The sequence below is a fragment of the Centropristis striata genome, chromosome 3, assembly GCF_030273125.1.
Source record: "Centropristis striata isolate RG_2023a ecotype Rhode Island chromosome 3, C.striata_1.0, whole genome shotgun sequence".
Classification (NCBI taxonomy): domain Eukaryota; kingdom Metazoa; phylum Chordata; class Actinopteri; order Perciformes; family Serranidae; genus Centropristis; species Centropristis striata.
In genome coordinates, this window is record NC_081519.1 from 33,076,605 (window position 1) to 33,092,798 (window position 16,194).

The window sequence follows — 16,194 nt, forward strand, 5'->3', positions numbered from 1 at the left end:
ATTAGGTAATTTACATCAATACCAGAAATATGATTCTATATCACAAAGCTTTCAGATAAATTTTGTCTCTAGAAGAGCAACAGACCGACTGAAGGTCACGAAGGCTCTGTGAGAAGACACTTTGGGTTTTTTTGTCCATTGACTGAAGGGTTTTTCCGATGTGCCCTCGTCTTCCTCGCTCTGTTATTCTTCTCCTGTGGCGTCCCGTTGGCTCGCTGTGATGAAGATCAGATCACTTCCTGGAGAGAAGCTGGTTCTCCAGCTGCTCCAGACGAGCAGTCATTCCAGACAGTACACGGCCGGTTAAGGAATAATAATGACAGGTTTTTACAGGCTGATGCAGAATTATTGACAGATGTCATATTTCTGGGTTTCAGTTATTGAAGAATAAGGCAGACATTCGATATTTCTTATTATTACAAATTCCATGAATTGATCGGAACCACTGAGTTCTTTAAATGCTCAATGCAAAGAATGCAGAAAGAGTAGTAGTCGTGGGGTCAAAGGGCGTAATATCATTGGTGTACAACACGTATTATTAAAGACATTAAAGACATGCTTCTTATCTTGTGTTGCTGTATCATCCAATGTGTTTTCTGTTGATTTGGGTAGATCGGGAGAGATTAATAGATTTATTTCAAGAAATATCTTGTCATTTATTGAAGAATAAGGCTGTCATTGGTCTATTGTTTTCCTATTGTTATATAAAAATATCTGCCTGTGACCAAGAAGGGTTGAAAGAGAAGTCCCATGGTCAAATGGTGTCATATCAATACAACATGTTGAGTAAATTCTGGCTTGCAGCTACTGAACAGGTGGTGTATGATCATTGAACACCTTGGCTCTGACAAGTGGAGCATCTGAGCAGAAAGCATCCCATCTGCTGTAACCACCGACTGTTTATAAAGATGAACGCTGTGGCTCCACTTCCTCCTGCTGTTAAACATTGAGGTGTTTCTCAAGAGATTTGTTGGCGGTAAGAAAAGTATTACCTGATATGTTGTTTTATTGCAGTATTTGGAACAGTTATTGGAAGAATTTGGGATTGATGTAAGCTCTTGGTTTGCCAATTGATAAAGTCAGTCGAAAAACACAGATGTAACTTTAACCATAGTTTCACATCTGTAACATACATTATGTATTATGCATGACTATTTTTTATTTTAATCACCACTGAATCCAGTGACTCCTGGTTCCACAGAGGGATGAAGCTGTAAAGCAGCTCGCTACCAGGGGGCGCTCCAGATGTTCTGGCCTCACTATTATCATATTATCCTTCTTTATATACAGCAGGGTTCTCAAACTTAAATTATCTGGGGGCCGCTGGAGACAGTGTCAAAATGACCAAAAAAAGACACAAAATGACGAAAAAAATAATCAGAATTACCAAAAAAGAGACAAAATGACCAAAAAAAGACACAGAATTACCAAAAAAGACACAAAATTATTTTTAAAAAGACACAAAATGACCCCAAAAAGACACCAAATGACCAAAAAAAGACACAAAATTACAAAAAAGACACAAAATTATTTTAAAACGACACAAAATTACCAAAAAAGACACAGAATTACCAAAAAAATTAAATAATAATAAAAGGGACCTTCCACACACAACACGGTAAAGTCTCATTCATATAAAACTCACATTAAACTTTCATATCAAGGTGGGGCCCACAAAATGGAGTTTGAGATCCATGATATACAGTTTATTTAAGATATAACTAGAGGCATTCCTGTAATTTTATGTACCATCTTCTGCTTTATTCGCTTTGTGCTTTCTGTTTCTGTCGAGTGTGGAAGTGAAACCTGATCAAGTGCTTAAACTCAAATCTAAAGCCAGGGGTAAACTGAGGAACGTAGAGCTGTTTACCTGTGATTAGATCAGTTAGGACACATGTTAATACCAGATCTGATCAGGGCCTGAGTCTTCTCAAGTGATTTTTTGTTTTAAAGGATATGTTTCTGTGTGAGCTGCTCCAGGCTGCTCATGGTGGCCTGCTGGAACTCCACCAGACTCTCACAGGCACACGGGTCCTTCACCTCGATCTCCCCCTGACTCTCCTCTGCAAACACAAACAAAAGGGTTAGAGAGGAAACACCTTTATCTCATTTATTTTTTACATTATATTTTATTTTGAAACTGCCCTTTCAAAGTGTGTTTTGCTTTAATGTGCCCATGGACCATCTAAAATGTTCACACATTAAAGTCTAATTGACTCTTTTCAGTTTGTTTATGTGTGAAAAGTATTTTTTTCTGTTTGGTTTTACTTTAATATTTTTTTTTTTACTATTTTTCTAATTGTATTTCTTTGCATTTTAGTGTATTTCATACAGCTGTCATGTACTTTTGGAACTTGTGGATCAAATTGTCTGGAAGTAATGATCACCTTGTTTATTCTTGATTTAAATCTAATTTTCTTTCTGTTAGTTTCCAACCTAAATCTTAATTTTCTTATGCTTTTATCTACTCACTATGAAACAAAATTTGCCAAAAAAAGTATGAAGAACAAAATAATGTAAACAAATGTAAATTTCTAAAAGTAATAGAAAAACAATCTAAAAAATAATATATAAATGTATTATTTGTTAGTTTATTTTAATGTTTTATTGTTTATATGGTTTGTTTCTTGCTGTGGAATCTGAAATGTTCTTTATAAATAAACTTGCCTCGGTTTCGTCAGCAGATGGAGCCAAAGAACACAACATTGTCACTGATCAGCAGCATCACATTAAGTCTCATCTTTTTAAGTTTACTTTAGAGAATGTGTTAATAATAATGTGATTAAGGCACTGAAATGAATTATTGTTTAAGTTAAATTTTAATAAACATCCCCCTGCAAGTCGGCCAGCATAGTGTTGTACATTAAGATTTCAGACACCAAACCTCATCTCATGAACCATGATTCATTTTTAAACCCATTGTTGTTTTGTTAATGCAAAATATTTATCTGCACACTGACAACTATTTCTATCCATCAAATACTGTAAATATATGAATAAACTACACAATAGAGAATATTCATCTGCAGATAAAGTGCACAAATGTGAAACTCTCCACTACATCCACTGGCTTTTTTGTTGTAAGATTCCAAACAAATTTGGACGTTGTCTTACATGTAAATGAAACAGAATGCAATAACTTCATCATCCTTTGTGATATTTAATTAAAAACTGTACAAAGTTATTTTATAAACAGATTTTTACAAACAGATAAACTTTTGTTTTTGCAAATAGTCACTCTGAATACTGAATTCAATGCATTTTGCAGAGTTATTTTTTCACTAAGAGGATTTGTGCTTTCTAATGTAAAAGAAATCTAGAGTCAGCTTGTCATTAATGAATGAATGAACCGTGGATGTTACTTCCTACTGAGGCCTGCAGTCAAACACATTTCCCGCCCCGGTTGAAATGTTTGAGATGTTTAGTTTTATTTTAAATTTCAGTCTGAAACATTGTTAGTTACAGTGAAATGGTGAGTGTTGTACCTGGGCAGACGTTGAGTTTGAGGTTCTCAGCGATGGTGCTGATGGCAGTGAAGTCCGTGGTGTAGTAGAAATGTTTCTCCACAGGCTCAGACGCAATCTCACGAAGTTCATCCTCCACAGCTTTTCCTACTCCCACGGCGTACATGGTGATACCTGAACACGTGCACGGAAACGTACGCGTCATTTAGTGTCACCATCAATCTGCAGAGACTTGAATATGGCATTTTTTCCAAGAAAACAATCAGTAAGATAAGGTCGGACCCTCACACAGGCAGTCTTACCGGCTTCTTTGGCCTTCTTGGCGAATTCTGTGATGTCGTCCTGCGAGCGTCCGTCGGTGAAGACCAGGCCGATTCGGGGGATGTTGCGGCTGGCGGGACGGGCGCCCTCCGCCTCAGAGAAGCTGTTCTCCAGCATGTGTTTCAGAGCCAGGCCTGTCATGGTACCTTTCTCCATGTAGTCAACCTGGACGAGGTCAGCAACAACAGTTCAAGTCCTCAGTGTTGGCAACATGAACAACACAAACTGATTTATTTTGAATTCCAACAGATCCTACACCTGTCCACCTGCAGAACTCAGGATAGAGAATCACACTGAAATGACTTCACTGTAATTTATTAAGAGCAAAGTCATTTCAGTGTGCTGTGGCATTTATTCTTTATCCTCAAACAAATATTTGATAGCAGTTATGCAGATGGACAGGCATAGGATTTGCAGCAATTAAAAAAGTCAGGCTGTGAACAGGACATTTTGGTGAAGTTTTTCCAGTATGTTTTAGTGCCATTTTAAGAGCTCTAAGCATATTTTGATGATAAGCGTGATAAAATTATGAATCACAATTATTTTGGCCAGAAGAATTGTGACATGAAATTTTCACATTGTCCTATGATTCTGCAGGAATTATAATAATATAATTAATTTTCAGACTGTATTTCCAGAAAACATTTTCTAGTTCAGGTCCTTTGAAATTAATCAATTCCAACTTTAAATTGTATCTATTTTATGTGATTATTTGGCTTCAGACACCAGTAGCCGGTGGTGCATCTGGCATTAAAACACAAATAGAAAATATTAAAAGCAGTGACTCTACCTTCATGACTGCAGCTTTGATCTCGTCAGCAGTGTGGTACATGTTGAGGGGGAACTCTGTCCGGACCCGGCTGGAGTACTGAACCAGACCCACTCTGGTGCCGTGAGCAGACACGTCCAGAGAGTCGACCACCTGCAACACAGGAGGAGGAGGTGAGGGACACTCACTGACACAGGGGGGGCTGGCTCTTCTTGCAGATAAATCATCAGATTTTAATTTCTTAAATTACAGTCAGTTGTTGTTTTTTTACATAGTGGCATTAGAATACAGTAGCTGTTTATGTAGAAACACACCTGGTTAACAAACTTTTTGACCAACTCAAAGTTTTGTGGACGGACACTCTTGGAGCCATCAATCAGAAGCACCAGGTCGATGTTGGCTGACTTGCAGGCTGAAGAATAGAGAGAGAGGGACAGAGAATTACCTTTTTTTTTGTTATAGAGCCAGACCATCAACTTATCACTGATATGGTATGGGTGATATCTTGGCTGATCAGTTCAGAAGAAATTGAAACACGGAAAAGGTGCAGTGATTTATAAAACTGTGATGCCAAATATGTAAATAATTGACCATAACTTGGTCTCAATGCAAAACATTGAGGAGATTCTCATGAAAAATGTTAGTGGATGAAACAAGTATCTGATACACATAATGGAGGTTTTCCAAATAAAATGGTGTCGATGGCAGCACTCGAGTGAAGGAAAATCCTCTTTGAACAGCTGCATTCTGTAAATACTCTTAATCTTGTGATCAAAGCTAAATTCTTAGTATTTTAAATAATTTTATTTTGAAAAACAAAATAGCAACTTCTTTTTACCCAGTCCATTGAAATACAGGTACAGATAATGGTTACATTTACATTTACATTTGAGGGAATCAGTCCAAAAGAAACTAAAAATATTTCCAACAAAGTTCTTTGCTGTTTTTATGGATGAGCCGTTATGCATATAAACAAAAAATGGCAGCAGGCTGATATATATGTAAATATTCAGATGTAGCACATTTAGAAAGAAAGTTTGATATTGTGCTCACAGGTTTTCATAGCAACAAAAGATATGTTGTAGTTATCTGCAAATATGAATCTTGAATAATGATAAATAAAACTCTGTGTGCTGCCACAAATCTTTCTCTGGAGGTGCTGCAGGAAGGTTCCTGGCAGGCTCAGCCTCCCCGGAGGAAAAGAAAACTCTGAAGAAGATCTCATCTTAGTCCAGACAGTTTCTCTTCCAGACATAACTGAGCTGCTTTTAACATCAATATGGGATTTGGTTTATTTTCACAGAGATCTTTATTTCATCTCCGGATAAATAACTCCCTCTTTTCTTGCTGTATTCTTAATCTCAGCTTTCTTTTCCCTTCTGTGAGGCTCATCATCACCATAAATGTTCCAGGTGTCACGACACGGCTCGACTCCTGATTAATGACAGATTTGTTATGTTTTTATTTATTTTATATATCAGAGCTCAGCAGCTGCTAATGGACCAGAGATGTTAGTTCATTTCCCTTATATTCAGTTTTGACTTTCAGATTGTTTTCTGTGTCTGTTGCTCTGTTGGTTTGGACTGATGGAAGAGAAATGTGGGTGTGATGCTGACCCCCTCCAGCCTTTCAACCTGTGAGGTCCTGCAGGACCTAAAGGACCTTCATGCTGAGTTTCTCCAGAATCAACGTGTTATTTAAAGTTTTGTTTCATGTCTCAGAGTGATGAGTATAATAATCAGGTCAGTGTTAAATGGCAGTGAACCTCTCCTGTGTTTCGTATGATTTTTCAATATTTCAATTCAGTATATTTTTCAATAACACAGATCTTTTTTTAATCAGAGTTTTCTTACTGCCGCAGCTCTTTCCGTCCTCCTGCAGAAGTTGTCCCTCGGGACAGATGCAGTAGTAAGATCCTGGAGTGCTAACACACTGATGCTCACAGCCGTGTGCCACTGTTTTACACATGTCCATGTCTGCAAACACACAATCGTAAATAAATTAAAATCACACCTGCACAGATACATAAATGCAAACCAGTGGTGGAAACTAACTGCGTAACAATCAGGCACTGACTGCTCTGGTTTGACGTTGTGTTATGGTTAAGTCGTTACTTTCAATATGAGTATAAACTCAGAAAATGCTTCTTCATCCTGTAAAGCTCCAGAGAGATTATACACACACCCTTAACAATGGATACACAGCTGGTTCTTCAAAAAACACTGCATGCATTTCCTTTTTTCCAACATTTATGATAACAAAATGAGGTTCACTGACTTGTGCAGGTCCTCTTGTCTTTGTTGAGTTTGAATCCTTTGTTGCAGTCGCAGCTGAAGACTCCAGGAGCACTGATGCAGATCTGCTCACAGTCATGCTTTCCCTCAGCACACAGGTCAATGGCTGAATAACACACACACACACACACACACACACACACACACACACAGAGTTATTCCACATTTGTCATTAATGATACAGAGGAACATTTTCTTGGTTTCTGTGTGTATTTGGTGCTACCGTGAGTGTGCAGGTGAAGCCAAATGATTTGTTATTATTATAAAGTGCTGGAAGAAGAAAAATGCGGCTGACTGCTGACGATTTGAGTGACAGTTACAGCAACAATATTTCACAATTTAATATATCTGTTCAGTACTTTCTCGATTAAATTCAATATTTAACATTCCTTCCAAAATCCAAAGTGATACTGCTTATTTACCCTGAGCAACAGGATTCAGTTGACAGTGACATGAAGCAGAAGCAGCAAGTCTTCACATTTAACCCTCTGAACCCCAACAACCTGGGTTTTAAAATCACCAAAATACTCCATTTATCATAGAAAAAAACTGTATTGTCAGAGTTTCAACTCTGATGGTCCTTGAACAGATCATCAGTTACAAATGTTTCCAAAGAAGTTTTAGAAAAAGTGACCAAAAGTTGTCTTAAAATGTTGATATCTGTGTCAGAATCTCTTTATTCTGCATGTGTCATATAAAATAAAGAGTTTGCACTAACCAGATCCTGTTAAAAACATTCAATTCTGCTCCTCAGAGACACTGTGAAGACATGATTGATTCTGCTGAGACGAACGGTCACGTGACAAATATTCTGAGAAAATCTATTTACACAGAGCAGAGACGAGAGGTCAGGAGAGGCTGGAAACATGACAATACTTCAATTTTTTCCCCAATGTTCGTGACACATAGAAAAGTGTTGTTTATCTAAATTCCATTTTATTCAAATTTTCTAAAACTAATTAATGAGAGAAATTCAACTTTTTTTTCTTTTTTTTAAAATGATTTTTGTCATTATAACTGTGATTGTGCTGACTCCATAGAGCTACAGGACTTGTAGATTTATATAGATTTTATATATTGCAGTGAAATACAAAGTCTCAGTGAGTAAAATAAAAAAAGAGCAAGAAATGCTCTGAAACAGCTTATTGGGGTTCAGAGAATGAAGAAACTATTTTGTTTTTAGTCATGTTGAAGGAGAAATAACAGCCTGCTCTCCTGCTGCAGGATACTGGAGATGCACCAGGAGCGATTTCCTTACATTATCGTGTGTGTGCGTGTGTGTGTGTCTGTTGTTGTGTTTGCAGGTGTTTATGTGCGCGACGGCCCGACTGACGTGTGCAGGTCTTCTTGTCTTCATTCAGTGTGTATCCTTCGTTGCAGTCGCAGGTGAAGACGCCGGGCGCGCTGACGCAGATTTGTTCACAGTCATGTTTCCCCTCAGCACACAGGTCAATGGCTGAATAACACACACACATTTAGTCAAAGTGTGTGGCTTTATATTTACATACATACCCTTAATACTCTTTCTTGTCGAAAGTGAAACGATCCTACTTTAGTCATGCATGTGTGTAAGCGGCTCCAGGCAGGTGAGTTTTGTTGTCATATATGCGTGTTACTCACCCTGGCAGGTCTTGCCGTCGTCCAGCAGCCTGTATCCCTCGTTACAGCGGCAGTGATAGCCATTGAGCACACTCACACACTCATGATCACAACTGTGGTTCCCAAACGAACAGTAGTCGATCACTGAGGGGAGGAAAGCAGCGAGGCCGTAAGCAGCAGAGCGAAGAGCAGCAACACGTGTGGGGCTGCAGCCATGTTCCCTTTGTCTCACAGTCAACCTTAAACTACAGCTCATTCAGTCAGCTGCTTATTATTTCATTTAGTCTCAGTCCTGTGGCAAACATCTTTGTTACAAGCCCAAATCCTAAAAAAGTTTGTACTCTGTGTAAAATGTAAATAAAAACAGAATGAGTGCATATATTTACAAGTACAAGTCTTACTTTTAAAGATTTGTGCAAAAGGGGGTCATCACCATCAGCTGATGCTATTTGGGGTTTGGGAACTTCTTCAAAGTACAGTTCAGTCTCGTCTTTTTTCATCAACAACATATTATGTTGCTGTAGTCACAGTTAGTGTAATGATGCTGTCTCTTCATCGTCTTGTCTTAATCATAGAAGAAAAGGTTGTTAAAAAATGATTTCTTCATGTTTTAAATAACAGTATTTTTGTAAAACAGCTGAGCACATGTCCTGATTGTGTTGAGTTGTACAGAAATAAATGGGATGTCTTTTATTGAGACAGCAGGGGAACATGGTGCAGGCCCACACACAGCTTCATGAATCAGCACATAAATCATGAATTGGTAGCTTGTGAAGCTCAGAATCCATTTCAGCAGGAATGAACATGAATTCAAGCTTAATAAACTCCGTCATATAAAGCCAGGAGCTTTCAGAAGTTAATATCTGATATGATATGTGTGTTTCTACATGTGTTTTCTTATTGTGTGTGTGTGTATGAGAGAGACTGACTTGAGCAGGTCTTCTTGTCATCGTTCAGTGTGTATCCTTTGTTACAGTCGCAGGAGAAAGAACCAGGAGAGCTGACGCAGATCTGCTCACAGTCGTGTTTCCCCTCAGCACACAGGTCAATGGCTGCAACACACACACACACACACAGGTTTGTCTTACAATACTCAAACTCATAACTCAATAGTTGTCTTACTATTCTTTATTTCTCGTCTATGAACTGAAGCTTTTGTTACCTGCACATGTTTTCCCGTCGTCATTCAGAGTGTATCCAGGCAGACAGAGGCAGTGGAAGGAGCCGGGGGAGCTTTCACAGATGTGCTCACAGCCGTGGTCCGACTCCAGACACAGATCCACACCTGCAGGTGAGAGGAGACGACTTCAGGCTCCATAACACACATCAGCTGCAGCATGAGACGCTGCACGGTCTGTATCAGCCTTAAAGTGACTGAAAGCGTATTTACTCAGCTTCTTTCTATGGGGTCCCACAGGAACACATTCGATTTCTGTAATTGTGGGTTTTTTCTGTGTTCTTCTCACTCATTTTATGTGGACTCCGTTGTAAAAACTTTTACTTCTGATACCAATCAGGATTTAGCTAAATTTAAATCAAATATGCTGTCAGGTCACTGTCAAGTGTTTTTAGCATCTGTTTGTCTGTTGTTAAATGCTTGATAAAAAAATACAGATGTTTTCTTTGCTAAATGTATATGCTGTTTCAGTCAAAAGTATTTATTCAACTGAGAATCAGTTCAGAAAAAGCAGAGATATGTGGGTTTTTTTTATCCTAGAGCATACATTACCCACAATGCAACTCTACCACCATCAGTTCAGATTTGATGTGTTATGCAAGCCACAAACTTGAGGTCTAAAAGTGAAGCCTTTCAATGTGCATTCTTTCAAATGTCCAGCAGGGGGAGACTACACTGGCTGCAAAAAGAAGTCACTTTGTACTGAAGTCTATGAGAAAATGATCTTTCTTCTGTATTGATTTGTGACCTCAGTGAACATTCTCAAAATGACTATGGCCTCAGTCATTAGTTTGAAGTCTTCTTCAATGCAGCATGATGATCATTCAGTACATTATGGTCTATTTAGAGTCAAACAGACCATAAACCCTCAATCCTGCAGCAGAGATGAAGTCTGGTCAGCTCACTTCTTTCTAGCACTGACTCAAGTGACATCACTTGAGGAAATTTTCTCTGGAAACACTTAAGTCTTTTTTTTACAATCTTTTAAACTCATGCAAGAATTTCCCAAACACACTCATGTGTAAAAGAGTTTTGCTATTATGTGGAGATATTTTATAAGAATTGATTTGAAACAACACAAGTCTTAACTCCATCAGCTCGTGTCATTGTGATAACCATCATTTTCAGGTTCACTTAGCAGACCAGCTGCAGCGTCGAGAGGATATATCTTCAGTTGCTCTAACTTTTTAAAAAGCTTTGTTTTTGTGCTGGTGTAACGCTCAGAGATGAACTCTGTCTGTCCTTTATGAGAGACACCTGCTGCACCGACTGGGAGTCTGACCTTCACTGAACCTGCCGTCTGCAGCGATGGGTTAGTAGTTTTATCTCTGAATTAAAACCCCTTGGCTACAAACATCATATTTTTATTGATTGCCTTAATATATTCTTTCATAATAATTCACTGTCTCAAAATGAACCTGTCTGCCTTCACTCTCCTCTTCTGTTTCCCACTGAGGAAAGCCAGAGATTTTTTTTACATCAGTCTAGGATAATAGCAGCACGGGGAAATATCTTGCACTTAAAGGATTTATGTAGACTGTTATGAAAAAGTATTAGGTTCTGTGGGGTTAGATGGGCACAGTGATTTTTTTCTCTTCAGGCTAGACATTCAGTGTGTTTAATTACCTAAAGAGCTGGGTGTTGCCCCAACAGCAACAAATTTAAACTCCAGAATCTTGGCTGCAGGTTTTTACTCATCTTATGTTAAATAAAAGTGATCCATTACTGGCATGAAGTTCTTTAGTAGTTTCAGGTTTCACATTTTACAAAATGATGATGTTAAATCCCTAAATAATTTCTCCTCTAATAGATCAGGTATTTTATCATTTATGTTTTTAATCTGTGTTTAATGTGGTCCTGGGAATGAAATTTCTCTCATAAAACACATCTCTTTCTGACAGGAAATAACATAATCAAATCTGAAATTATTCAACCCAATCCAAACCAAGTCAAAGCCAAATGTAATCTGATCTTTGTTGTTTTAAACATTTTATAGGCAAACGTCCTTTACGTCTTTTAAACATCCTGGAGTGATTTCATTTTTTTCCTCCTAATTCAATAAGGAAAATGTAAATATACTTTGGGTGAGGTCTCACCACAGAGCTTGTCCTGGAACTGAAGTCCAAACTGGTGAATAAGGTCGAAGGACTCCACCAGGAAGACATGGTCTTCGAAGGGCGGGGACGCCATGGCCCTCAGGGACGCCATGTCAGCTCTGGCCACGCCCACAGCGTAGATCTCGATGCCTTTCTCTCGGGCCTCTGCTGCCACCTCCGCCACGCGGTCCTGAGGACGTCCGTCTGTTACGATCACAACCACGTTTGGGACCTGAGGAGGACAAAAAATCACAATGAGAGCTCCGGTAACAGCGAGTAGCCTTTAATACACATCACATTATTTCCCTAAATATATAACAGCAGGCAGGAAAAATAACTTATGTTCTAGACATAAAACAAAAAATGCAGATAGATACAAAGTATGAGACATATCTTCACAAAAATACCTAATAAGCCCTTTATATCCTCCTGCATATTCTTCAGAGATGCAAAACTCTTACTTTAATTTGGCCAAATTCATCTACTTCATACTCCAACATCTAAATTAGACAAATACAACATGACCTCTGCCTTGTTGCATCAAGTGTTGCTTGAAGTATGACTGTAGCTGAAGTTATACATTAAAAACAAATGTTACAGGATACCTGGGATTTTGTGCTTCTGCTCCAGAGATAGTCTGACAACTGTCTAATTTTGGGGGAAAATATATAATAATATTAATCCCTAGTGTTGTGTAAATTAATTGAAAGACAGTTGGAAAGTCACAGATTTAAAGAGTTGTCAGCATCAGACCAACAGAATATTTAAAAAAAAAAACTTTATATCATAATATGCGAAATTAAGAGATTTAGGTAAAATATTAAGGTTAGATGTTTAGAAGTTACTTGAGTCTAAGCTACAAAACCAAGACTGTAAACCTTTTTGACCTGTGTGTTGATAGTTTCTGAATAATCGGCTTCCATTCTTTGTCAGAGTATGAAGTAAATACACAAAAAAAGAAGAAGAGACACAAACCAAAGCTAACCCCAGTGTGTTGTGTTGCGTTACCTTGGGCCGGTCTCCCTCCTCGGCGATGAAAGCCGAGTTCATCACGTATCTGATGGCGAGTCCGGTCATGGTGCCCTGAGCGAGGGGGATGATCTGATTGATGCCTTTCACCATGGTGTCCAGTTTGGCGTGCGTCTTCAGTGAGAACTCACTGCGGACCTGAAGACATGATCAGAGAGACAGAAGGTCGTATTCAAGTCTCTTTAAATATTTATTAAGGTAGAGACGAGTTTCATCCTCACCTTTATCATCAAACTTCACCGAATTAGCAGAAGGAAGAAAAATCAGTTAGATTAACACATTAAATTACATGTAAAGAAACCTTTTTGCTAAAAGAGTATGACATTTACCCCGAAGATATTTACAATAAATAAAGTAGCTGGATGAAGATGTGTGTGGAGCTCTGCAGTACCTGGCTGGAATACTGGACCACGCCCACTCTGGTGGCGTTCAGGCCGATGTCCAGGGTGTCCAGGATGTCGATCATGAACTTCCTCATGGTCTCAAACTCGTGGGGCCTGACGCTGCGAGAGCTGTCGATGAGGAACACCAGATCCACCGGGCCGGACTTACATTTCTGCTCAGGACCTGAAAGAAGCCAGAAAACATTCAACTCTGGAGGAAACCAAACATCTGGGGCTAAAAACTGATTCTCATCTGAGAGGTTGAACACAATTAAAAAATAATGATGATAGGGAAACCAGAGAGATTTTTTAGCTACTTCTTAGAAAAAAGAGTTTGTACATGAATCAATTTCTCAATTAAATGTCACAAAAAATGTTTTCCTTTATAATAACCCAACTCCTTTTGATATCATATGAAACACGATTCTTGGAGCATTTCCCAAGGGGAAAGTTATTTGGGAACTTACTCTTCTGACTTTGTTGTACTCATGATCTTTGAGTCGTAATGTGGATACATGGGCGCTACAAAGATGTGTTGTATTTTAAATAATACGTCAGTAGCTGTTTTCACTGTTTCAAATATGACTTACGTATATGTTAAAAACAAGTCATCTTTCAGGGACAGTATGCTTCTGCTCCTGGGTCAGAAAATGTCTAATTTTCTGGACAAATATGAATCTGTAGTGAGGACGGTGGTCTTGTTTATTAAAAGATTGTTCTCTGGGGTTGTTAGAACTGTGAAGAAGCCTAAATAATCCACTGCTGAAAATAGCCCACAACAAATGCTCTATTTCCTCCTGTTTGTTTGATTAAAAACTACAGTGAACTTAAAGAAATTATTCCGTCTTTTTAAGAATTTAAGATATATTTTTATGAGAGCTTTATTGATTTACTTCTCGGAGCCGAGAGCCACCACAGAGTGGAACTAACACACCTCTGGTTTTGGTCTTTTCATGGGATTTGTTTCCAATAAGTTAACATAAATAATGTCAGCTATGTCATTTGAAGAAGTGAAGTGTCTGTTTGATGCTGTGTGAATAATGTGACAGCTTCAGTTTGTGGACAAAGTGTCTTTTACATTACAATACAATATGTGGGAGAGGTTTTTTTTAGTGTGAATTTCTCAGATGCCTGCGTCCTCTCAGGTTTGTGTGTGTGGTTTTCACGTCAGGTCTCTGGTATAACTTTCACCACCTGAACTCCTCCACCGTTCAGACTTCTGTTTTTGTCTTTAATTCTTTCGCCATGGCTGTGAACACACTCCCATGCTGTAACATCAGCCAGCTTCAGAAACAGAGCAGTCCTGGATGAGGTATGAGGTGAGTCTGTGTTTGTGGTGTTTGATTGATGCACATCCAGGGTTTCTCAAGTTTAACTAAAGTCATAGTAGAAGAGTTTCAGTCACAGACATGAGGGACTGTTGTGGAACCTGTCTTCAGTTTCAAACGGACGTGAGCGATGGCTGGTTTTTAACATCTGATAAATATGTCTGTCTCATTGTCTGGACGTATAAATCAACCTTCAGCTGCAGATCTAATGTAAACTACGTCCAAGATTATAAGTCTGATGTGTTCTCAAAAATCAGGGCCTTTAAATATCTCACACTAATGAGAAGAGTCCAGTTCTGTACCGACAGTTATAAAGTTTCTAGTTATATGGGTAAATGTGCAAGGTACATTTTTCAACGTCAATGCAAAAGCCAGTTAGTGTTGAATTCTACCTGCATAGCATAGGCCTGATCGGTCCAAGCTCCATTCAGAAAACAAGCATTTTAAAAGTTGTTTGCTTGTGGTCTTTCAGACAGACCCGACAAAACATAAAATCAGACTCTTTACACATCGACATCATGATGTAGTTTAATCTGCTTCCTTTTGATCTGTTTATTGCAATTAAATCAGAGTAAAATCAGTTTATTTTGGGTTAACACCGTTGTAATAGAGACAGGTGCTGAGATTCACTGAGCTGTGTGCAGCTCCAGATGATATTATCAATCCAGACACATGACAGCTTTTAATTTTCCGAAATATCTGAGACTTCCACTCCAGGTATGAAGCAGATGTAGCTGTTATTTTGGCTGTGGTTGATGACGGAAAGAAATAGCACATGTAGGAATAAAATATGATCTAAAATGTAAAATAAAAAGTTTGTTTTGTTTTGCACTGATGTTTTCAAAAACTGTTGCACCCAGGTAAGTTACTTTTAAAATAGTTTTGTTTTTTTGTTGTCTAGTATTTATATTTCACAAAATGACATTACAAAACAGAGATATATTGTGTGCTCAGTTTCATGATTTCTGTTCTCCTTTATCACTTTTTTTCTCTCACAGTATTAGCGGACTGACCTGCTTTGGGCCTGGCGGCAGCGAGGACGGCCAGGGTCAGCAGAGTGAAGCCACACAGTCTCATCTTCATCCTGATGATACAGATCTTCAGACGGGTCGCTCACAGCTGGACTCAGGAGCTGGAACCGGATCAGACTGTGAGGAGGGGAAGCGGACAGAAAGGTTATTTGTGGTGACTTGAGAGGACCTGTGTTCATGTTATCTCCTGCTGAAGTGCCAGAGGAAGACACAGAATTATTTATTGCTTTATTTCTGATTCCAGACGCCAAGGCTACAAATAATTGTTTTAACAGCTTTTTAATGAAACGGTGCATATGTTAAGTTTCAGCTTGTTGGAGGTTTTAGATATTGGTTTTAAGGAAGGGTATGATCTGACAAATGATACTTTGTCCAAATTCTTATCTTCAAACCTTTTATTTTTTCGTTCTCAAGTGAGAGTAAAGTAGTCTGACTCACTGAATGTGGAAAGTTTTGCTCTCAAACCTTTGAGATGAGTTTATGGTCTCAATCATTAGTTTCAAGTCTTCTTCAACAGAACATGATGTTCATTTAATAAATAATGGTCTTTAGAGTCAAACAGACCATATGATTGACAGGTCACTACCACAGTGCACTGTGTGTTTTCATGCTTGAACCCTTTCACAGTGTGATTTCACTTCATCAAAGTTAACTGGAACATTTTGGCCAATTAAAAACATCATGTTAAGTGTTCAATTGGACT

General features: G+C 38.5%; 1 protein-coding gene and 1 long non-coding RNA gene across 2 annotated transcripts; one reads left to right on the forward strand and one right to left on the reverse strand.

Annotated features, from left to right (window-relative positions):
- Nucleotides 1-232: 232 nt before the first annotated feature.
- On the reverse strand, nt 233-15,543 carry matn4 (matrilin 4). Its single transcript, XM_059329469.1, has 16 exons — nt 15,474-15,543; nt 13,141-13,316; nt 12,729-12,887; nt 11,721-11,952; nt 9,610-9,732; nt 9,377-9,499; nt 8,469-8,591; nt 8,182-8,304; nt 6,832-6,954; nt 6,408-6,530; nt 4,869-4,966; nt 4,576-4,707; nt 3,767-3,950; nt 3,486-3,638; nt 1,959-2,063; nt 233-291 (listed from the first exon to the last, which is right to left on the reverse strand). Exons 1-16 carry the CDS (start codon nt 15,541-15,543, stop codon nt 233-235), a joined length of 2,106 nt encoding a protein of 701 aa, XP_059185452.1.
- On the forward strand, nt 5,932-6,908 carry LOC131968544 (uncharacterized). The gene is made up of 3 exons (XR_009394043.1): nt 5,932-6,296; nt 6,416-6,462; nt 6,879-6,908. It is a non-coding gene; the product is annotated as an uncharacterized LOC131968544 (long non-coding RNA).
- Nucleotides 15,544-16,194: the final 651 nt, after the last annotated feature.